We start from the raw sequence: 23,800 nt of genomic DNA on the forward strand, positions 1-23,800 counted from the left end.
ACAGGTGCCTGCCACCGCGCCCTGCTAATTTTTTTGTATTTTTAGTAGAAATGGGGTTTCACCATGTTGGCCAGGATGGTCTCGATCTCCTGACCTCGTGATCCGACCGCCTCAGCCTCCCAAAGTGCTGGGATTACAGGCATGAGCCACCACGCCTGGCCAGTAATGGCTAATTCTTACACCACAGAAGGACTAGTTGAAGGAACTGGGTATGTATAGGCTGGGTAGATTAAGAAGATTCAACTGATACATTTCTTGTAAAATAGGTAGTAGACTTGATCAGTGCTATTATGAGGCAAAATTAGGAGTAATAGATAAGAGTTTAAATAGGCTGATTTTTTTTTTTTTTTTTTTTTTTTTTGAGACGGAGTCTCACTCTTTTGCCAGGCTAGAGTGCAGTGGCGCGATCTAGGCTCACTGCAACCTTTGCCTCCCGGATTCCAGCGATTCTCCTGCCTCAGCCTCCTGAGTAGCTGGGATTACAGGCGCCTACCACCACGCCTGGCTAATTTTTGTATTTTTAGTAGGGACGGGGTTTCACCAAGTTGGCCAGGATGGTCTCGATCTCTTGACCTTGTGATCCGCCCGCCTCGGCCTCCCAAAGTGCTGAGATAACAGGCGTGAGCCGCCACACCTGGCTAAGTAGGCTGATTTTTCTTATGAGTAAATAAAAAAATTCTAGTGATATCAACTGTCAACAATTGAATAAGGCACTTAGGATGTAGGGAGTACTCTGTTTTAGATCTAATATATGCAACACCCCAGATTTACTGGGCACCCCTTCTTTGCCATCTCCCACCTCCAAACCCAGGCTACTCGTTTCCCAGCCATAGTGGGAAGTTAACACTGCTAGAAACAATTTCACCAGTGAAGGAACAGGAGATGCTAAGGAGTAAGCAGGTAAATGAATTGCTCACTGTCTCCTCTAAGCAGCTCTTTTTTTTTTTTCTTGAGACAGAGTTTCACTCTGTCGCCCAGGCTGGAGTGCAGTGGCACGATCTCGGCTCACTGCAACCTCTGTCTCCCAAGTTCAAGTGATTTTCCTGTCTCAGTCTCCCGAGTATCTGGGATTACAGGCGGGCACCACCATGCCCAGCTAATTTTTTTGTATTTTTAGTGGAGACGGGGTTTCACCATGTTGGCCATGCTGGTCTCAAACTCCTGACCTCAAACGATCCACCCGCCTCAGCCTCCCAAAGTGCTGGGATTACAGGCATGAGCCATGGCACCTGGCCTCTAACCAACTTTTCTAAGTTACATTTGTTTTATCTGGAGACCAGGACTGACTAGATAATTTTTGGGTCCGGGTGCAAAATGAAATGTGGCACCCCACTGCAAATTTTTATTTTATTTTATTTTATTTATTTATTTATTTATTTGAGATGGAGTCTTGTTCTGTTGCCCAGGCTGGAGTGCAGTGGTGGGATCTCAGCTCACTACAAGCTCCGCCTCCCAGGTTCATGCCGTTCTCCTGCCTCAGCCTCCCGAGTAGCTGGGACTACAGGCGCCTGCCACCACGCCTGGCTAATTTTTTGTATTTTTAGTAGAGACGGGGTTTCACTGTGTTAGCCAGGATGGTCTCGATCTCCTGACCTCGTGATCCGCCCACCTCAGCCTCCCAAAGTGCTGGGATTACAGGCTTGAGCCACCGCACCTGGCCAAAAAATTATTAAGAATTTCAAAATGACAACAAAGTATTAAACAAAATGCAGGGCCCTTTGCAGCATGGGATCTTGTACAACTGTACAGGTTGCATATCCATGAAGTCAGCCCTGATGGAGACAACCTGAGACACTAAACAACCAGCATTTTTTTTTTTTTTTTGTAAAGCTATGACAAGTTCTGGAACTTACCCTCTTGTATTTGCTGTCTTTCCCTCATGCCTGCTTCTCTGGGATTATATCCCGCTCACCCCAGCAAGGCCTTAAGAAGTAAGCTCTAACTTAGGCTATGTTTTGCAGGGACTCAGACTGTGATACTCTGTAACCTGAGTTTTTCAAATTTAAGAGGCTGGCCCAAATCTCCTTTAATGTCACTTTTACCTCAAAGGTAACATAATTCCCCCAATGCAAAGATAAACACTTTACATAATGGCATTGTTTAATGCAGCCATAAATTTCTGTATAAGCTAGAATTCTCAGATTATTACATCTCCAATATTTTATTCTCTTTTGTTCAGGCATAATATAAATAATCCATTAGAGGGGAAGAATGGAGGAGCCTAAGAAAGAAAGGTGCCCTTTACTTTTTTTTACTTTATCCGCTTTCCTCACATTCCCATTTGTCTAAGCATCTCCCGAACCACGTCTATATATTGTTAGGCAGATTTCAAGTCCCTGCTCTCTTTCTCTACTTATATAATAATTGGTATGGTAACTTCAAATCATTATGATTATATCTAACCTCTCCCTGTACTTTCAGTTGTGGAAGTAGACATAAATTTAAATGTGAACCAAAACTTCTTGAAATGTACATATTCATCAATAAATATTTATTGAGTGATAAATACTGAGCACAGTGATAAGTACTGAGGGAAAAGCAAAAAATCAAATATAGATCTTACCATTAGGCAGCTTGGAGTTTTATAAAGGAAATTGTTGTTTATGTATATGAGATAAAAGACAATTATTATTCAAAGCAGAAGGTGATAGGTCGAAGATCACTTAAACAAACAAAAAGTACATATGAAATGGTAGAGAATTTGGAGTAGAGCTCTGGAGAGATTTATAGAGGACTAAAGATTATACATGTGAAATTCGGGAGGACAGATGTTCAGAAAAATATTGATTTATTCAGAATGCAACTTTAGAGTAAAAGTAATTTCCCTGGGTTAAAAATATTCTCACTTATTACTTGACATATGTAGACTGCTGTGTGCATAGCAATTTGATTAGGCTAGTTTTGTATTGAATGATTGGAAGATGAAGTCATTATCATCATCATCCCCTTTTTACTAGTGCCATTACTATTGTGACCTAAACCTGGCCTTTTAGCACATTTTATTTATTACAGAAAGTTAGGGAGGAAAAATAACTTTTCCTTTTCCCCATTTTAGGTTCATTGGCCACGGTCTCTATACCAAAAGGCAGATTAGCAAAAGAAAATAATGCAAATTTATTTAGGTTTTACATAACTTGAGAGGGGAGCATTCATAAGGAAATGAAGATCCAAAGAAACAGTTAAACCTGAGTGTTTTCTATAGTATGTTTGATGAAAAATGGAGAGGTGTGGAAAAATATGATAGGGAGAAGGAAAAGTATGTGCTAAGTATAATAAACTGGGAGAAATTTAACAAGACCTATTTGTTCAGATTTCTATGTCCCTTTATTTTCAGAGATAAGGATGTTGGTTTCCTCAGGGTGCATATAGCAAAGTTAGCTCTCAGGCCGGACACGGTGGCTCATGCCTGTAATCCCAACACTTTGGGAGGCTGAGGCGGGTGGATCACAAGGTCAGGAGATCGAGACTACCCTGACCAACATGGTGAAACCCCGTCTCTACTAAAAATACAAAAATTAGCTGGGCGTGGTGGCACATGCCTGTAGTCCCAGCTACTTGGGATGCTGAGGCAGGAGAATCACTTGAACCAGGGAATCGGAGGTTGCAGTGAGCCGAGATATCATGCCACTACACTCCAGCCTGGCGACAGAGTGAGACTCCGTCTAAAAAAAAAAAAAAAAAGCCACATGAGTTTTTGTTTGTTTGTTTGCTTTTGTTTTTTGTTTTTTTCTTTAAGAGAAAGGATTGATCTGTGTTGCCCTGTCTGGAGAAGAGTGGCATGATCATGACTCACTGTGGCCTCGAGCTCCCAGGCTCAAGCGATCCTCCTAACTCAGCCTCTTGAGTAGCTGGGACTAGGCACATAACCACCGCACCCAGCTTGCTTATTTATTTATTTATTTATTTAAGGCAGGGTCTCACTCTGTCACCTAGGCAGGAATACAGTGATGCCATCATAACTCATTGCAGCCTCAACTTTCTGTGCTCAAGCAATCCTCCCATCTCATTTTCTTTTTTTAAAATTTTTTGTAGAGACGAGGTCTAGCTATGTTGCTTAGGCTGCTCTCGAACTCCTGGGCCCACGTGATCCTCCTGCCTCAGCCTCCTAAAGAGCTGGGATTACAGGTGTGAGCCACCACACCCAGCAGAGCTTATTTTTGTATTATTTGTAGAGATGGGGTTTTGCCATATTGTCCAGGCTGGCCTTGAGCTCCTGAGTCCAAGCAATCCATCCACTTTGGCCTCCACAAGTGCTCGGATTACAGGCATGAGCCCCCATGTGGGGCCTACATGAGCGTCTTAAGACCTGTGCCCAGGAAAGATCAGATAGTCCTTCCTGCAGGTGTCATTTCTAAAAGTTCTTCAGCTTAAAATACTCAATATGCCAAGGCACCATATTTTTGGGTAATGTGCCCTGAACTTCACCATGTCCGTGTAACCTAAATAACATAAGTGACTGGTCAATGTTTTGTCTTCACTTTTTTTTTTTTTTTTTGAGACGGAATTTCATTCTTGTTGCCCAGGCTAGAGTGCAGTGGCAGGATCTTGGCTCACTGCAACCTCCACCTCCTGGGTTTGAGTGATTCTCCTGCCTTAGCCTCCCAAGTAGCTGGGATTACAGGCACCCACCACCAGGCCTGGCTAATTTTTGTATTTTTTTTTTTTTTGGTAGAGACAGGGTTTCACCATGTTGGCCAGGCTGGCCTCAAACTCATAACCTCAGGTAATCCGCCCACCTCAGCCTCCCAAAGTGCTGGGATTACAGGTGTGAGCCACCACGCTCGGCCTGTCTTCACTTTTTCAATCAACCAAGTGGGGAAGGAGAAACCTTTTGAATAATTGGAATACAGCAGAGAAACCTAAGTGAAAAAATTCAATTTTAAAATCAGAGAGAATTATTTCTTCCATAGCAAACTCATCCTTTAAATAAAGCAAGCAATGATTGGTGAACCATTAGCAAATTTTTGGCAAAACTTTCTTCTGCAATAAAGAATAATTTCCAAGCTTGTCAGATCTAAACAAATGGAACTAAATTGGACAGAGCTATTTAAACTGACAGATTAATAGAAAAAAAATAGTCTTTAGTGTTAGTGTTTGATTTTTAGTCTCTTGAACTTCCATGTATATTTAAGGTGATTTCTCCTCATTAAGTTATAAAGATGTGCCCGTCAACATGATGAATTTGTATCTGAACAGTTTGGCTGAAATTTGCCAAGGGGTTGATTTTGGCAGTCTCTTAAATTTTTCATTGTAATGCTGATATGTCTCTGCATAAGACTAACTTTGCTTAAAAATAAGAAAGAATCGTAGTATTTTTCTATTTGTGTTTCATGGTCCTTTAATGAAAATAACAGTATTTCAGAGGCCTGGATTTAAAAACAAATGTCACAGGCTGTCCATCAAATTATAACACTTACCTCATCTTTGCAACTAGAATCTTGCCAAATGCTGTTGATATTGATAGAAGTGTTTTCATACATAATTGGCAGTTATGCAGCAATAGAGTATCTATAAAATAGTTGAAAGTTAAAAAAAAATTACCTTGTAAAAAGAAGGTCTCCTGACAGATCTGAAAAATGTGCATGTATTTAGGAGCAGTTTGAATACAATACATAAAATTATTAGTTGTCAGTGAGAGAAAAAGGAAGGTGCAGAGAATGTTAGGGGTAATTACAGCAACTAATGATAGTGTTTGAGGGCAGGCTGAATCTTTGTGGGTATGTACGTTCATTTGTGTTTGCTGGGGTTTGCTCTAAATTATCTTTCTGTATCAACAGTTATTTTTCACATCTCTTTGAAAAATACTAGAGATGGGAACTTTTACCATAGGTATTGGTTTATAAAAATCAGGATATTCCAACAAAAGAAAAATATTTGATCCTTTTACATAATTTAACCTTAAATCATTTATAGAGCTACTAACGTGCATTAATAACATCTCTTTGAACCTTAGTTTTTCTTTAATCTTCAAATTAGATTTTAAAGAATGAAATGTTAGGAATTCCGTCAATAAATTTAAATTGAAATGGATTCATTTGAACTAATGGCTGAGTAAAATGGTGACATTCCTATATTAAACATGATAATTTGGTATACTGTATTACACATTTTCATTTATTTCATGGAGAGTAGAATTTTTATGAGCAGTAATTCAGAAAAATGTGAGTTGACTTCATGGAACTATTTCCCACATTTAAAAAAAAAGACTTTAACTGATAATGTCTCCTTTTAGATGTTTTGTGGAACACCTGGTAAAATATTCTAAATCCTTTGCACACTGTTCTTTAGTTTCAGCTCAAATTCTCAAGAGCAACCTTGCATCAATGGAACAACAAATTGTTCATCTGGAACGTGACATCAAGAAATTCCCCCAAGCAGAAAATCAACACGATAAGTTTGTGGAAAAGATGACCATATCCTTTATTTATTTAAGCATTTTGTCTAGTTTTTAGTCTCTATGTCTGTCTGTTTACTAACTGTGTGGTTAGTTCTAGATTTACTAGTCTTTTCACACCATCTGGATGAATTTGTGTATATGCTGTTTTTCTATTAGTAGCATAAATTTTGTTTCATGATGTTTTCAACCAGTAGGCAAGGGAACAATTAGATTTTTTTTAAAGGCTATTTCTCAAAGAAGAATTCCATTTGAAAGCCCACAGGATATGCAAGGTAAGTCTTAAGAGGTTTGATGAAACCTAAACAAAACAAAACAGAATGTTCTTATATAACCAAATGTTTAAAGTAAATTATCAACAGAAGGTTTTTTTTTGTCTGAGATTTTGTGTGTGTGTGCATACATTTTCTGAGGGCATGTGTGCATTTTCAAGGACAATAAGAGGATAACTAATATCACTAGACAGGAAGGACTGTGAAGGATAAATGGATACATGGTTGGATGGATAGACGAATTGATTAGTAGATTATATATTTAAATAAATTGTAGTAGATATCTGTATAACATTAAGCATTTCTTGCTAAATAAACATTTTTTGAAACTTCTAGTTTATAGCAGTATATTCATATAAATCATAAAAATATATAAAAGGAAAACTTGAGAAATAGCATTTAGCTTGAATTGTTTAATGTTAAATCTGGTGTCTAAAGATAAACTACATTAGACCTGATTTTTTTATAATTTTCTATTTTAGTTTTCAAAAGTTAAAGCTATATCCTCCTCCTCTGGGTTTAAATAAGTATCTTGAACTGCAGATTGATTCACCATTTTATATCTTTAGAGGGAATAAATACTGTAAATTCTTTATCTGATAATAAGTAAATTCCTTCAACAACTATTTGGCAGTCACCTTGTTTCAAGGTTAAATCTATTGCCTTTTTCTTCTGTGATATGCTTTATTTTTTGCCCAACTTGGAAGTTACAGTGCTGAACTCGAATTACTTAAGAATGGCAATTTAGATTTATGTTAAAAAAATTTTTAACTCTCAGTGTTTTGGTTCATTAATGAATACTGTGTTTTGTATGGTACTTTAGTGATTCTGAGTACCTTCATGAATACAAATATTGGCAAAATAAGTTTGTGATTGATTGGAGGCAGGGAATCCACAAAAATAACCTTGGGTTGCATTACTGGCCACGTTAGGATACCTAATGTGAAGGTTTCACTTTATTGCTGATTACATTTTTTTTTTTTTTCAAATATGTTATATTGTCCTGTGCCTGGAAACACTACCTCCTTTTTCACCTTTTGATTTTGGTTCTTGCCTCATATATTTGAATTTAATTCCTTATCCCCTTTTTCTTTTGAACATTTTCTTCTACTTTTGGCTTATAGCCACACAACAGCTTGCAACATTGAGTCTTTGTTGCTCATTTAGAAAAAGAAAAGTAATTTCAAACCCTCATGAACTTGGCCTGGACTCCTTATTTTATTTCTCTCTTTATGCAGGTAATTAAGCACTTTAAAATGAAAATCCAGAGCCTTCTGTATCTGTATGTTACAGATGAATGGTTATTCTTCATTTAAGTGGCACTAAAGTGTGACTATTTGTCCACAAGGGGATTCAAAACTGTATTAAAATGTATGGGGCTGTTACTTTGCATATCATATTTTTTAAAGAAACAAAATAAAATACACAGCAATTTATTTCAGAGAAAAAATTAGAATATTGAGTTAGGTTGGTTAAAAACTATGAATTAATGGATTATAAAGATAAAACTGTGGCTCAAGTTATTCTTCCTTTGAAAGACTTCTTGGTCACCCATTGAGAGTTTCTATCTTCTAGAAAGAGACGAACGAAATGCGTAATCATTATATGTATGTATATGAGTTCTGGTGCCTACCTAATATATATATTTTTTACCCTTCTGGCAATGCTAAAAGAGAAAGATATTTTATTGTGGGATACTTGATCCTGTTTTAAAAATAGAACCATGAGCCGGGCGTGGTGACTCACGCCTGTAATCCCAGCACTTTGGGAGGCTGAGGCGGGTGGATCACCTGAGGTCAGGAGTTCGAGACCAGCCTCAACATGGAGAAACCCCGTCTCTACTAAAAATACAAAATTAGCCAGGCATAGTGGTGCATGCCTGTAATCTCAGCTACTCGGGAGGCTGAGGCAGGAGAATTGCTTGAACCTGGGAGGCAGAGGTTGCAGTGAGCCGAGATCGCGCCATTGCACTCCAGCCTGGACAACAAGAGCGAAACTCCGTCTCAAAAAAAACAAAAAATAAACAAACAACAACAAAAAATAGGACCATGATTCCATTTCTAGTATAGGATCCTTTGTACTAGATGATCTTTCCAATATTTCCATCCAGTGCCAATAAATTGTTTTGCTTCAAGTCACTGGCCCTTTAAATTGAATAATTAGGGTCACAAGTATTGGAGTAGTTTCCATGGAAAGTAACTTTAGCTACTTAAACAGTAATCTGTCTATGAGGACTGAGTTCACAAGCTGAAAAGCACTCGTATGCCTCTGGACTTCAGAACAGCAACAGTGCTGTAGTTAGCAGCAATGGCATGATGGCTTCAGGGCAACTGAATATGCAGGTTGGATCTTCAAGTCAGGCTATGTCCTGGAGCACCCTATATTTACCCTTACTCTTTCCCAATTTTGATTGAACACTTAAAGTATGCTAGACATTGCCAGGCATGAAAATTGAACAGTACACAAGATGATAGAAAACTTGACCTCAGGCTGCTGACAGTCTGACATTTGTATGTTCTCTGTCTTGCTGTTCCCATGGCAGAGATTATGTATGGTTTGTTAATTACTATATGCCTACCACCTAGCACAATGTAGGCACTCAGTAAATATGTGTTGAATCACACGGTATTATAGCTAGAGACAGTGAAGATCATCTAGTCCAAGCCCCTGCCTTTACTTAGCACTTCAAAACGATACTGTCAGTGTTAGGCTGTGCTTATATTTATAAAAATTTTATTCATATATCTCTCACAAATGTATCATTGAATCACCTTTATAGAGCATGCTGTAATGTATAATCAGTTTTAAGAGAGAGGATCCACAGCTTTTAAAGTAAACATCAGAAAAAACATAGACAAAAAACAAAAACAAAAACAAAAAAACCTCTCCTTTGAATGGAGTTTCCAAGGCTATTTCTAGCCTGCTGGGGCCAATGGCTTTAGAAGGAAACTCATCACCTCTTTCTTCCTTTCTCTACCCAAAATAGGTTGCTTGTTCTGACTCAGAAAAAATTAGATGGTATAGGAGAGAAAAATCAGTCGTTCTTGACCCATTCGAAGGTTCATGGCTGACACCCTATAATACCATATTAACAAGAGCAAAGCATACAAATTTATTTAATGTGAGTTTTATGTGACACAGGAAACTCCATAAATGAAGACTCAAAGAAACAGGGAAAAACCATGTATTTTTTGGGCAGTTGTGCAGAAGTATGACTGGTGGATAAAAGGATATGATCTAATGGTAATAAGCTGGGGGCAACCCATGAAGGCTGGTTCAGATTATTTTCTGTATCTCTGTATGACAGTCTTCCCCCAGGTATGGGGAAAAGACACCTGTCATGTGAAGGTCTCTTTTTTTTTTTTTGGAGACGGAGTCTCACTCTGTAACCCAGGTTGGAGTGCAGTGGCGCGATCCCGGCTCACTGCAACCTGGGTTCAAACGATTATCCTGCCTCAGCCTCCCGAGTAGCTGGGAATACAGGCACACGCCACCACGCCCAGCTAATTTTGTATTTTTAGTAAAGAAGGGGTTTCACCATGTTAGCCAGGCTGGTCTCGAACTCCTGACCTCAGGTGACCAGCCCACCTCAGCCTCCCAAAGTGCTGGGATTACAGGCACGAGCCACAGCGCCCGGCCTATGTGAAAGTCTTTGGTGAGGAAGGACAGAGCTCAGAAAGTGATCTTCCTAGGTTTTATGGCTTCTTTCAAGGGAGAGGAATTCTAGTTTCTTTGACTTGCTTCAGGAGACAAAGGAAGGTACGAAGGAGGGAGGGATAAGTTCAGAGACACCTTCTTGCTTCTGTGGTCCTCCTGGTGTCCTTCAGCTCAAAGTATTCAGCATGCCAAGGTAGCGTACTTCCAGATATTGTGTTCTGAACCCCAACACTTTACTTTTTTAAAAAAGTCAAAGCATCATTTTTACTTACCAATCCTTGCTTTTTCTGTCAGAAAAGAAACCCATTCTTAAAAGAGGACTTCTTAGACTTTTAAATATGTGTTGTGATCCATTCTTAACATCTTAAACTATCTAAAAAATCACATCAACCACGATGTCGACCTTACTGCTTATATCCAGTTGACAAATTCCTTACCACATTTACTTGCAGAGATTTTGTCAATGGCAGGGCTTTCTGTTGCCCAAAATCAGCTTAGCTTTTTGATTGACTGCTGGCTAAATCATTTCCCCAACCGGAGGACAGAGAGTGACTGAGCAGCAGGGGCACCATTAACACATTGACAAGAAGAGCTGACAGAATGTTAATGACATTAACACCCTGTCAACTAACTATCAACACTTGGGATTTCCTCATAGTATGAGGGAAGTCATTTGAAGTGGTTACAAATCAAGTTACTGAGAAGGCACATTATCCTTTCCAGATAATTCAAAACAGATTTGGGGTCTTTACTGCACTGCCATTATGTTAATTGTATTCCACCTTTATTTATTAAGATAATAATTTTTAAGTAGATGAAAAAACTCACAGAACCACCAGTGACATTGATCACCTTTGAGAACATGCCAGTAACAGGTTTCAGGGAGATGATAATCCACACTTTGTAAAGCAAATGTCATATAAAATTGACAAAATAGAAATGAAAGCAAAAACAACCCTCAAGAGCAAAGCTGTTTTGTTTTGTTTTGTTTTGTTTTTAATGAACATAGTAATTCAGGTCATTTTCTGGTGCCTAAAGAATAATTGAGAACTTCAGATTAGGCTGGAGGGGGGAAGTTCATCACCTCTGACTCTCTCCTTACCCTCACTGTCTGCTCCTCTCAAATGCAGAAAATTAGAAAGTTCAATGCAAACATTTATGAGACTGTTCAGGGAGAGGAGGGTACAGGATTTAAAAGGGGGCATTGTCAGTAATACAGATAATGCATACATTGAGAAGCAAATTGTTTTAGAAAACCACAAGGGGGGCCAGGTGCAATGGCTCACGCTTGTAATCTCAGCACTTTGGGAGGCCAAGGCAGGTGGATCACCTGAGGTCAGGAGTTCAAGACCAGCCTGGCCAACATGGTAAAACCCCGTCTCTACTAAAAATACAAAATTAGCCGGGCATGGTGGCACAAGCCTATAATCCCAGCTACTCAGGAGGCTGAGGCAGGAGAATCACTTGAACCTGGCAGGCGGAGGTTGCAATGAGCAGAGATTGCATCATTGCACTCCAGCCTGGGCGGCAAAAAGAGTAGGACTCCGTAAAAAAAAAAAATAAAAAAAATAAAATAAAATAAAAAAAGAGGAAAAGAGTGCTTTTTAAAAAAGTAAGATTCTTAGCATTTTTTGAAATATACTCTCTTGACAATGGTACTGGTCAATGGAATTTTTAGTTTAATTGAATTTAAATAGAAAGTATAATCATTTATGATAATAATAAAGTAGTAGGCCGGGCACAGTGGCTCATGCCTGTAATTCCAGCACTTTGGGAGGCCGAGGCGGGTGGATGACTAGGTGAGGAGTTCGAGACCAGCCTGGCCAACATGGCGAGACCCCGTCTCTACTAAAACTACAAAAAAAAAATTAGCCAGGCATGGTGGTGCACGCCTGTAATCCCAGCTACTCAGGAGGCTGAGGCAGAAGAATCACTTGAACCCGGGCAGCAGAGGTTGCAATGAGCCGAGATTGTGCCACTGCACTCCAACCTGGGCAACAGAGTGAGACTCTGTCTCAAAATAAATAAATAAATAATAATAAAAAAACAGTAATAATAGTAATAAACTGTTATGAAAGAAAATCAAAGCCAGAAAGAAGTTAAAGTGGTAAAGGCCAATTTTATTCAGCAACTATTGCAATAGGAGAGAGACCTTACTATACAACGAGGCTGCATTCTGATACAACAAAGGCAAGTGGGGATTTATAGCCAAGAAGCAGGGTGGAAGTCAGGCAATGGAACATTACTAGAAGGAGATATCAAAGATAAGGGGATTCCCCCTAAACCAACTTGATAGGATTCTTGCTGAAGGCAGGCAAGGCTAATAAGATATGAAGAGTGGAGGATGAGGAATTTGACCATATATGAAGGGTGGAGGATTTTTGCTAAACAGACCCAGTAGGATTCTTGCTAAAACTGGACTGTCAGGGCCAAGGACTGAGCCTAAGAATGAGGCCTAGTCAAAAAGAGGACTCAAGGCTGGGCGTGGTGGCTCACGCCTGTAATCCCAGCACTTTGGGAGGCCAAGGTGGGTAGATCACCTGAGGTCAGAAGTTCGAGACCAGCCTAGCCAACATGTTGAAACCCCATCTCTACTAAAAATACGAAAATTAGCTGGGTGTGGTGGCAGGCACCTGTAATCCCAGCTACTTGAGAGGCTGAACTAGGAGAATCACATGAACCCAGGAGGCGAAGGTTGCAGTGAGCTGAGATCACACCATTGCACTCCAGCCTGGGCAACAAGAGCAAAACTCTGTCTCAAAAAAAAAAAAAGGACTCAGAGGAACCTGACTAAAATTTGGTTCAAGAGAGAGTCTTTGTCACTGTTTAGTTAATGTCATATGCCAGCCATTATGCTAGGAATATCTATATCTATATATCTGTCTATATATTTTCCTAAGTGACCGCCAAAGCAATACTATGAAGTAGGTACTATTACTAACTTTATTTTATTTTATTTATTTTATTTTATTTTATTTTATTTATTTTATTTTATTTTTGAGACAGAGTCTCGCTCTGTTGGCCAGGCTGGAGTGCAGTGGTACAGTCCCGAGTTCAAGCCATTCTCCTGCCTCAGCTGCCCAAGTAGCTGGGACTACAGGTGCTGGCCACCACACCTGACTAATTTTTGTATTTGTATTTTTAGTAGAGACGGGGTTTCACCATATTGGCCAGGCTGGTCTCAAACTCCTGACCTTGTGATCCACCCGCCTCAGCCTCCCAAAGTGCTGGGATTACAGGCGTGAGCCACTGCACCCAGCCTTAACTTTATTTTAAATGTGATAAAATTGAGGCTATAGAGGTTCAACCATGTACAGGAGATCACATAGGTAATATGTGTGGTTCATGAGGGTCAGAATTCCAATTTTGGTCTTTCCGACATTAAACCTTGTGCTTCTAACCATGGTATTGTGCTGCCTCCGAGGTTAGACCTGTTTAAAAATCTGAGATAAGTTCTACATTTGTTCCCTGTGAAACTGTTTTTTTGCTTCCTTTTCAATCTCTCTCAAATGGGAAAAAAAATGTTCTTTTTGAAAGGATTGTAAACCGATTTAAAAATTAGCTGCTCACTTATACCATCTCCTCCAGAAAGCCTTCCCTAATCATAGCAATCAAAATTAATTTCCCTGTTCCCTGTATTTTTATAACATTTTAATACTTTGATTATTGTACTTGCTGGTTTGCCTGTACTCTGTTCATGTACATGTACATATCTATTTTGCATACTGGTTTATGTACTCTTTTCAGATACAGATTCTGATTCATATTTTGAGTACTTCACAACAAGCCTGTAACAATGCTTTATAGAAAGTCAAGTGCTTAATAAATGTTTATTTAAATAGGTTAGAGTTTATTATATAATAATTAATATAAAACTTAACATTATGGCCAGTAAACAGAACATTAGCTTGTTTTTCTGGCATAGCCTCAGTTTAACAGAAGAAAGGAGTCTAACATGTTTCAAATGTTATTCTTTTATCATGTCTTGATTTAAAATGCAGCTATTGAAAATTATGTCTTAACAGATTTTAAGATAGAAATCACATTCTAAGACCCTGTCTGAATGGAGCATATTTTTAAGGGTCTGTTAGCACAAAAATTTTCTCTTTGAAGAGTTTTGCTTGCTTGAAATTCACCCTGAAATTACGTACACTACGAGCTACATTTTTCAAACTTTGTTCAGGGAATTGATAGACATTTGGTGCATGATGCTAATGGTGAGAAGAGAATATATTGCTCAGTTAAAGGATACATAAACCCTTTCAGGCCACAAGAGACTCATCCGGGAAATCATCTTTTTCAGAACATAAAACGGAACTTAATTTGTCTGAAAGAGTTAATGTACCCTCAACCTGACAAATTCTAATCGCTCTCACCAGAAGCTAAGTTTTAAGAGATGTAAAAACCTTTCTGTGGGATTTATTCATATTGAGTAGAAATAACACAAAAAAGAAGCTTGAAAGAATAAATTACCCAATATGAATGTGGTTTTTTTTGTGTGTATGCACATAAGGAACATGTAGCCTGTGCACATGTCTATTCGTAGATCTAAAGCCATTTTGGTATTTATAAGACTATAAATTGGATATCATACCAATGAATCTGTGAATTTGTTTTCTTTGCTTTGATTTAAAATTTGGTAAAAGTTTTCAATTATGAAGCATGTGGTATGTTAAGCATACATAGTTTATAGGTAATAATAGTGATGTTAGTATAATTCCTCAAGTAATATACTCTGGTGCAAAATCTCAATCATGTACTGTTTTCATAATGCAGAAAAATATATCAGTATGTTTTTGTATAATAAAATTGTGTTTACTTATTTCTAGTTAGGATGTGTTTGACATATAGCTTATGAAAAGTATGGCAAGTAAACTTGGCTTTTCATTCAATAATCCCTGCTCTTTTCTTCTGTTTTTGTTTGTTTGTTTGTTTGAGATGGAGATTCTTTCTGTCACCCAGGCTGAAGTGCAGTGGCGCCATCTCGGCTCACTGCAACCTCCGCCTCCAAGGTTCAAGTGATTCTTCTGCCTCAGCCTCCCGAGTAGCTGGGACTACAGGTGCATACCAACATGCCTGGCTAATTTTTGTATTTTTAGTAGAGACGGAGTTTCACCATATTAGCCAGGCTGGCCTTGAACTCCTGACCTTTTGATCCGCCTGCCTCAGCCTCCCAAAGTGTTGGGATTACAGGTGTGAGCCACCACACCCAGCCTTTCTTCTGGTTTTAAATTGCTTTACAAGATGAAGACTGAAAAAAAAAAATACAAGAAAGTATATGAAATCATTGTTTAATAATCATGTAATCATGCTGTCTTTTATGTTGCAAATGAAAGATAGGATAATAATGTAGTACATTGTCTGAATTAATTAATGAAGTGAGGAATGGAAAAAAATATATGACATTACTGAAAATTATCTAATTGAATTTTAATAATAGGATTGTATGTATACCTAGTAAGACATATATTTATAGAACTATAATCAATTTGAGAGGATCATATCTCAGCTACTTATTTAAGGCTAAGGGATTCACTAATGGTAAGAATGGAAAAATCAATGAAAAATTTAAAAAGGCCGTGTAGACAAGCTTTGCAAAGATCATCAGTGAGGAGAATAGGACCTAGTCACAAACTGATGATGTCTGAGGAGACAAAGGGCATGAGTAACTGAGTTGACAATGGTTCTGAGAGGTAACGGTAACAAACCCTCTTTACCTTATCGAAAGCAAATATCTAGTAAGTGGCTTTTCATATCTGCTAAGACATTATCAAATTTGTGCACAGCAACTCTGTTCAATTACTGATCTCTAGATGCCTTTATCATAGGCCTGACTCAGAACCTATATATAAAAGTACCTTCAAACTTTAATGTTCTTTCAGATGCCAAGTATTTTACTTAATCCATGTGAATGAAAAGATATTTGGACTGGGTATCCATTGAGTTAAGCTCTAGCCTTGGTATTTGTGATCTTAGGAAAGACTGTTTACCCAGTCATAAAATTGAAAAAATAATACTTGGCTTGCCTACTTCATATAAATTGTTATTAAAATTAGGTATAATAGAGTGACTTTTAACATGCCTTGCAAAATGGAAAATGCTTTGTAAAATAGAATAACCATTTAAAATTGTCATTTATGTATCATTCTCCCCTAAACCGCACAAATAGGAAATAATTCTATCACCCAAGGAAAATGTTCTTTGTTTAAAAAAAAAAAAAAAAAAAAAAAGTTCTCTTCTTTCCAATTTCATTTTATCTAACTTTAAAAACATTTTTAAGTTCTAGCTAACTTTGCTTTTTGTATGTAGACCAGTAAAGGGCACATTTTTCAAAATGTAGTGAATACTTGTAGAGTAAGCAGGATGCTAACACCTCATTATTCAAGGAATATCCAGATGTTCAGTGTTAAACTTTGATTCCTTACTTTTTTCACTTTGGTAGGAAAGAGGAAGATGGAGCAATAGAGTTTGAAAATTCTTGCATACTTTATGAATGATGACATTCTATATGCTATGACACCTATAAAATAAAGATTAAGGGGGCCAGCTGCAGTGGCTCATGCCTGTAATCCCAGCACTTTGGGAGGCCAAGGTGGGTGGATCACCTGAGTTCAGGTGTTCGAGACCAGCCTGGACAACATGGTGAAACCCCATCTCTACTAAAAATACAAAAATTAGCCAGGCGTGTGGCACACGCCTGTAGTCCCAGCTACTCGGGAGGCTGAGGCAGGAGAACCGCCTGAACCCAGGAGGTGGAGGTTGCAGTGAGCGGAGATCATGCCACTGCACTCTAGCCTGGGAGACAGAGCGAGACTCCGCCTCAAAAAAAATAATAAGAGCCAGTCACGGTGGCTCACGCCTGTAATCCCAGCACTTTGGGAGACTGAGGCGGGCGGATCATGAGGTCAGGAGATCTAGACCATCCTGGCTAACACAGTGAAACCCCGTCTATACTAAAAATACAAAAAAAATTAGCCGGTCGTGGTGGCGGGCGCCTGTAGTCCCAGCTACTCGGGAGGCTGAGGCAGGAGAATGGCGTGAACCCGGGAGGCGGAGCTTGCTGTGAGCCGAGATCACGCCACTGCACTCCAGCCTGGGCGACAGAGCAAGACTCCGTCTCAAAAAATAATAATAATAATAATAAGATTAAGATATGTTTCCTGTTTTCAAGGAAGAATGTATTCAGAGAGGTAAAACTGACAGAAGATAGCAATAAACAATGTGATTTAATTGCTGAGTATAATGCAGGTTAAAAATGCAGTAGACATTTTCGATATTCCTTACCATCTTTCCAAAACCTTTTTGGCCAAAGAGACAGCATTCTGGCTTTGGCCATGATTGGGAATGAACATTGCAACTTTATTATTTTGCTGGAAATGTATTCTCAATCCAACCAAGAGACCCAAATGAAAAGTTAAATATGGAACTGCATTCCGAAGCCAAATGGGAACAACTTGTATATTATCCTTTATTTTGAATTAACTGTCTCTCTTAACATGGATAGTTAAGTAAGAACTGTGTGTACCAACAATTTCTCTAGGTTCACAAATAAGTTTATTTCCATGTTTTTATCTGTCCAGCATATATTAATTAAGCAGCTACTGCAGTTCCTAATACTATGCTAGGTGCCATGGAACTGAAGCATTCAAATGAAGTACAAAGTATTCTCTTGGCTCTAAAGGAGCTTAACATTTAGTTAAGTCCACCCATATGAGAAATCCGTGGCTAAAAGGATGATGTTTAATAAAATTTAATTATATGGCACTGTTATAAATACATTAAGAGTTAACAATGCAGGGGACATTGTGGTGTCGTACAGCTTCATGGAGGAGATGGCTTTCAACTCCTAATGAAATGTAAGCTCACTGTGTGCACAAGTTTACTATGTTGGTTTTGTGGTGATTGTCTTTTCTACTCCCAGTGCTTGGCACTTAGTAGGGCTCAAACACATCTGGTGAATGAAATAATGCATGATTTGCCATTTACAGACATTTAATTTTAAGGTCATAGTTACAAAATATTTTGCTATGTCTTCTCATAGGTCATCCAAAATGTGATTCTGGTTGATTTTGAAATTTGTTTAATGTCCTTATTTAAACAAAGAAAAACCCCTCACTAATTATGTCTGTATTAGCTTAACATTTAACAGTATTTTTTATTCCAGGAAATTGCCTAAATTGGAAAATTCTAGCATTAGGTTAAAGAGGAATTCAGAATTTAAGATTTGAAATGAACAGTCCCATCCTAGCTAACACAGTGAAACCCCGTCTCTACTAAAAATACAAAAAATTAACCGGGCGTGGTGGCGGGCACCTGTAGTCCCAGCTACTCGGGAGGCTGAGGCAGGAGAACGGCGTGAACCTGGAAGGCGGAGCTTGCAGTGAGCCTAGGTGGCGTCACTGCACTCCAGCCTGGGCGACAGAGCGAGACTCCGTCTCAAAAAAAAAAAAAACAAAAAACAACAACAACAGAAACAAAACAAAACAAAACAAAAAAAGAAATGATCTTCCTTCCACTGCTCCAAACTTCTAAGACAATGTATGTGAACGCTCAACACAGACAGAAAACCTCTACTGATATCTGCCTGAGGCAGGCAAATCACCTGAGGTCAGGAGTTTGAGACCAGCCTGGTGAACATGGTGAAAACCCATCTCTACTAAAAATACAAAAATTACCCAGGCATGGTGGCACGTGCCACCATGAGTAGTCCCATGAGTAGTCCCAGCTATGAGTAGTGCCACCATGAGTAGTCCCATGAGTAGTCCCAGCTATGAGTAGTCCCACCATGAGTAGTCCCTTGAGTAGTCTCATGAGTAGTCCCAGCTACTCAAGAGGCTGAGGCAGGAGAATCACTTGAACCCAGGAGGCGGAGGTTGCAGTGAGCCAAGATCCTGCCACTGCAGTCCAGCCTGTGTGACAGCATGGGACTCCGTCTCAAAAAAAAAGATCAAAAATGTTCTGAGAAAACATCAAGTAGACCTCTTTGGCTGGAAGTAGCGAGAGCTGTTACTAAGAAAGAGGGTAAAAATCAAATTCTAAATAATTAAGAATATTGGTCTAAGGAGTTTGAACAGTATTTGGTGGGTTATAAATTGCTGAAAGGCAAGAAACTCTTGTTCCGTCTTCTCCCTGCTTCCAGCCACCACATGGTATTTGCCTGAGAGTGATACTTGCTACCTGCCAACTACTGATCCAAGTAAGTACTAAAGTCAGAATTGTTTCCAGTATTAGAAAGGTATGTGTGTGCACCCAGACTCATGTGTCTGATGGGGCAAATGGTTATTTCTTTGTCTTCAATAATGCATTTAACTGTTCTATGGTTGAATTTGTAATACAGTTATAATAACTTGCATTTATATAGTGTTTTAAAGCTTGAAAAGATCTTTTATCTTCTCATGTCTAACCCTAAATGTTCTGTAGCAAAAATTATCATATTAAGTTTTGTTTTGTTTTGTTTGAGACGGAGTCTCGCTCTGTCGTCCAGGCTGGAGTGCGGTGGAGTGGTCTCGGCTCACTACAACCTCTGCCTCCTTGGTTCAAGCAGTTCTCCCTGCCTCAGCCTCCCAGATAGCTGGATTACAGGCGCCCGTCACCACTCCGAGCTAATTTTTGTATTTTTAGTAGAGATGGGGTTTCACCATGTAGGCCAGGCTGGTCTGGAACTCCTGACTTCAGGTGATCCACCCGCCTTGGCCTCCCAAAATGCTGGGATTACAGGCCTGAGCCACCACACCCAGCCACATATTAAGTCTTGCACCTACTTGATGTTGTTGAGGATTCATCCATTTCACAAATATTTATTGGTTGATTACTCACTGTGTGCCAGGCACTATGTCAGATAGTTGGAACACAGTGGTGAACAAAAAAGATACAATGCTTACTGTCAAGGAGATTTTAGTTTGCTAAAAGAGATAGACATTCAGCAACTACATAAGCAACCATGGCAGGTGATAAGGAAGAGATTTATAATGCCATGCCAGTCAACAACCTAGTTACAAGGACTGCCCTCCAGAGAGAATAATACTTGAGCTGAGATCTGAAAGATGAGTAAGAATTAATTCAGGGAAAAGGTGAAGAGGAATCTTTACCTCAGCCTGTTTATCTACAGGTGTTTCAAATGTTTAACAGTATGGTACCTTGGCGATGATTTGGTTAGTTTCTTGTTTATGGTCTTACTGGATTTACAATCCTAGTGGAGTTTTAAAGTTGGAGTTAGAAATCTCTCAAATTGAGCCAAATCCTGAGGACGTTTTATGTTTAAAAAACCCTCTTAACTTTTCTCCCCCAAAAGTTGCTTTTTTACTATTGGCTAGGGATTGAGTATGGATATTTTTGAAAAGCTATGTCAGATTCCGTGGAAAACCTAAAGCTCTGTGAACCTTGTGGGAGCTGGAATTTTTCAGCTAAGAGGTTCGAATAGATTTAGGTATTTATCCAAACCGAACTTTTAAACCACCAGAGATTTGCCCATTACTAGTTTACATAGAGCTTAACTACAGTGGTTTCCTCTTTCAACATTTACTTTTTTTATTTAAACAGCTTAATCGAGAGCTATAAAAACACTGGATCAGTCTTTTCAAATAAAAATGAAATGCAACTGCCATGGGTTAGTCTTTTAGAAGAAGCCCTTCTGCCTGTAGGCAGTTTAGGTGTTAAAATGATGGCTTTTTAAATACCAAAAGATCTAGTTTTTGGTTGCAAGGTCATATCTTTGAATTATTAGTTTATAAAAACCTGGCATATCTTTGAATTATAAGTTTATAAAAACCTGGCAGTTCTTTTGATTTTAGTTACAAGTGCACATGTGTGTGTGCACGTGTGTGTGCATGTGTGTGAAACACCAAGAGTCATGAGATTTACATTATTGGCTTGTTAATTAAGGGAAGAATTCCATAATTGTTTTAAATCAATCACACTGCACAGGGGACATTTTGCCTATTTGTTTTTCTGCACATATTTTATATGTCATTGTTTATGTTTGCTTAAAATGCCAAGATGTGCTTAAGTTAGTAATGCTAATATTGATCCAAAACTCTCGATTTATGACTGATTCTTCATTTTTTTCTTTTGTAAGTCATTGCTTTGCTTTAACTCTTAATGTTATCAGGAATAAGGTATTTTAATACTCATTTCCTTTAGAGGAAATAAAAATATCAACTTTCTTTTTTTATTTTTTATTTATTTTATTTTTATTTTTAGAGATGAGGTCTGGCTGTGTTGACCAGGCTGCTCTCAAACTTCTGGCCTCAAGCAGTCCTCCCATCTTGGCCTCTCAAAGTGCTGGAATTACAGGTGTGAGCCACCACGCCTGGCCTCAACTTTTCAGTAAATTAACCTGGAACACAGAAAGTCAGAGAAATGAAATAATAATTCCAAGTTATGCAAATAAGTACATTTATGTACAAAGGGATTGTATTAGGTGATCTTGAGCATCACTTTCAGCTCTAAAAAGTTCTTATATTGCCAAAGCTAGGTAGTACATTCATCCTTGTTCTGCTCAAACATTAAATGCTTAAATGTTGAATTAATTTCTTCTCTGATTCATCACACCAGTATTGATATTATAATATTGTGACATCATTCCTACTGGTCACAAATTCATCTATTCATTCAACAAATATTTATCAAAAAAAAATTTATCAGATACCTACAATCTGCCAAACCCTGTTTTTTTCAGTGGAGATTCAGTGATGAGAAACTAAAAAAAAAAAAAAAAAGAAAGGCCTTTGAGCATATATTCACATATATTCTAGTGTTGTAGAGCATCAAAATAAATATGTAGTATAATATCAGACAATGATAAGTGATAAGGAAAATAAAGGTGAGTAAAATAATTCATTAAAGAATGATAGAGACACTTGTTTTTAAAGTTGGCCAGGGCAGGACCCCTCCAAGGGAGTAACATTTAGGCAGCTGTTTGAATCAAGTGAGGAGATGATTTGCGTAACTGAGGGAAGAGCTTTCCATGAAGGAGGAACAACTAGTGCAGAGGCTGTAAGGAATGAGCATGAGTACAAACACACGTAAGGTATAACAGGAAGAGCAAGACCAGTGGCTGGATTGCAGCAAGTGAGGGAGAACGTAGAAGGAGCAAGGATAGTTCTGATGTGAAATCATGGAAGACATTGTATAAGGGAAAGTCATTAGAGAATTGAAAAGAGATAATGACACTTACAGGGGTGAGGATGACTGGATGAGGAAGAAGGGAGGTTGTCGGGGTGACGAATCAAGAGTTTGGTTTGAGAGGTGGGAAGTTTGAGACGCCTATTAGGCATCCAAGTGGAGATGTAGATATGTGAGCCTAGAGTATAAGGGGAAGGTACACATTAAAGACAGAAATCTAGGAGCCATCGCCATGGAAATTGTGTTTAAAGCCATTAGACTGGTTAAGGTTACCTAAAACACATGAACAGACGGAGAAGAGAGAGGTCCAAGGACTCAGGTCTGGAGTACTCCAACGTTTAAAAGTTTGGAAGATGAGAAGAATTTTAACGAAGATGTAGGGGAACTTAAAAGGTACAGCCTATGTGGTAGGAGGAAGCCAGAAAATTCTGTTGGCCTGAGAGCCAAATGACAAAAATGTTTGAAGAAGGATCTTTTGACTAGGCTCTGTGCATTGATTAAAAAGGTATTATATGTAAGGCATTGAACACAGACAGCAGAGAGGAGCTAGTGACTTCAGAACCCTCTAAGTATTTTATTGAGAAAATGTAGACTCATATCATGCATCTATTCTTTTACTTTGTTATTTGTTAGGATAGCACATGCATTAGATTTTTTTCCTCTATCATAGCTGACTATTTCCAGATCAATCAAAATGTCCTTATTAAGTTGTCAGTTACATCACAGATAATTGCCATAAGCCATTCATTTCATGTTTTTCGTATCCTGTGCAATAAAACGCTATGAAACACTTTGAACAGTTATTCAGTGAAATCTCAATTATCTGGAATTCTAGTAAGCATATATCTGTTTATAGATAACCAGGATTTCCCAAATTTGAGCATTAACCATTTGAATGCTAGAATATTTTTTTAAGGAAAAGCCTTCTAAAGTGCATTATTATATTGAGCACCAGCCATGTGCTAGGCGTTTTATTAGGCACTATAACTATACATTCTTATAGCTTATAGACCTTTGTAAATAGGATGTTCCAACTGTTATTTATTTATTTATTTATTTATTTTTGAGACAGAGTCTTGCTCTGTCAGCCAGGCTGGAGTGCAGTGGCACAATCTCAGCTCACTGCCACCTCCGCCTCCTGGGCTAAAGCGATTTTCCTGCCTCAGCCTCCTGTGTAGCTGGGATTACAAGCATGTGCCACCACGCCGGGCTAATTTTTGTATTTTTAGTAGAGGCGGGGTTTCACCATGTTGGCCAGGCTGGTCTCGAACTCCTGACCTCAGGTAATCCACCCACCTAGGCCTCCCAAAGGGCTAGGATTACAGGCATGAGCCACTGCGCCCAGCTCCAACTG

At 38.7% G+C, this 23,800-nt stretch overlaps 1 protein-coding gene across 7 annotated transcripts in view; it reads left to right on the forward strand.

Annotated features, from left to right (window-relative positions):
• DIAPH2 (diaphanous related formin 2) overlaps nt 1-23,800 on the forward strand; it is a 921,502-nt gene that overhangs the window by 556,191 nt on the left and 341,511 nt on the right. For all 7 annotated transcript variants that reach the window (XM_055106523.2, XM_055106524.2, XM_055106527.2 and 4 more), the window contains one exon: nt 6,289-6,412. In XM_055106523.2, the coding sequence (XP_054962498.1) occupies nt 6,289-6,412 (124 nt within the window). The remainder of the gene's footprint in view (nt 1-6,288; nt 6,413-23,800) is intronic.

This window comes from Pan paniscus, chromosome X, assembly GCF_029289425.2.
Source record: "Pan paniscus chromosome X, NHGRI_mPanPan1-v2.0_pri, whole genome shotgun sequence".
Lineage (NCBI taxonomy): Eukaryota > Metazoa > Chordata > Mammalia > Primates > Hominidae > Pan > Pan paniscus.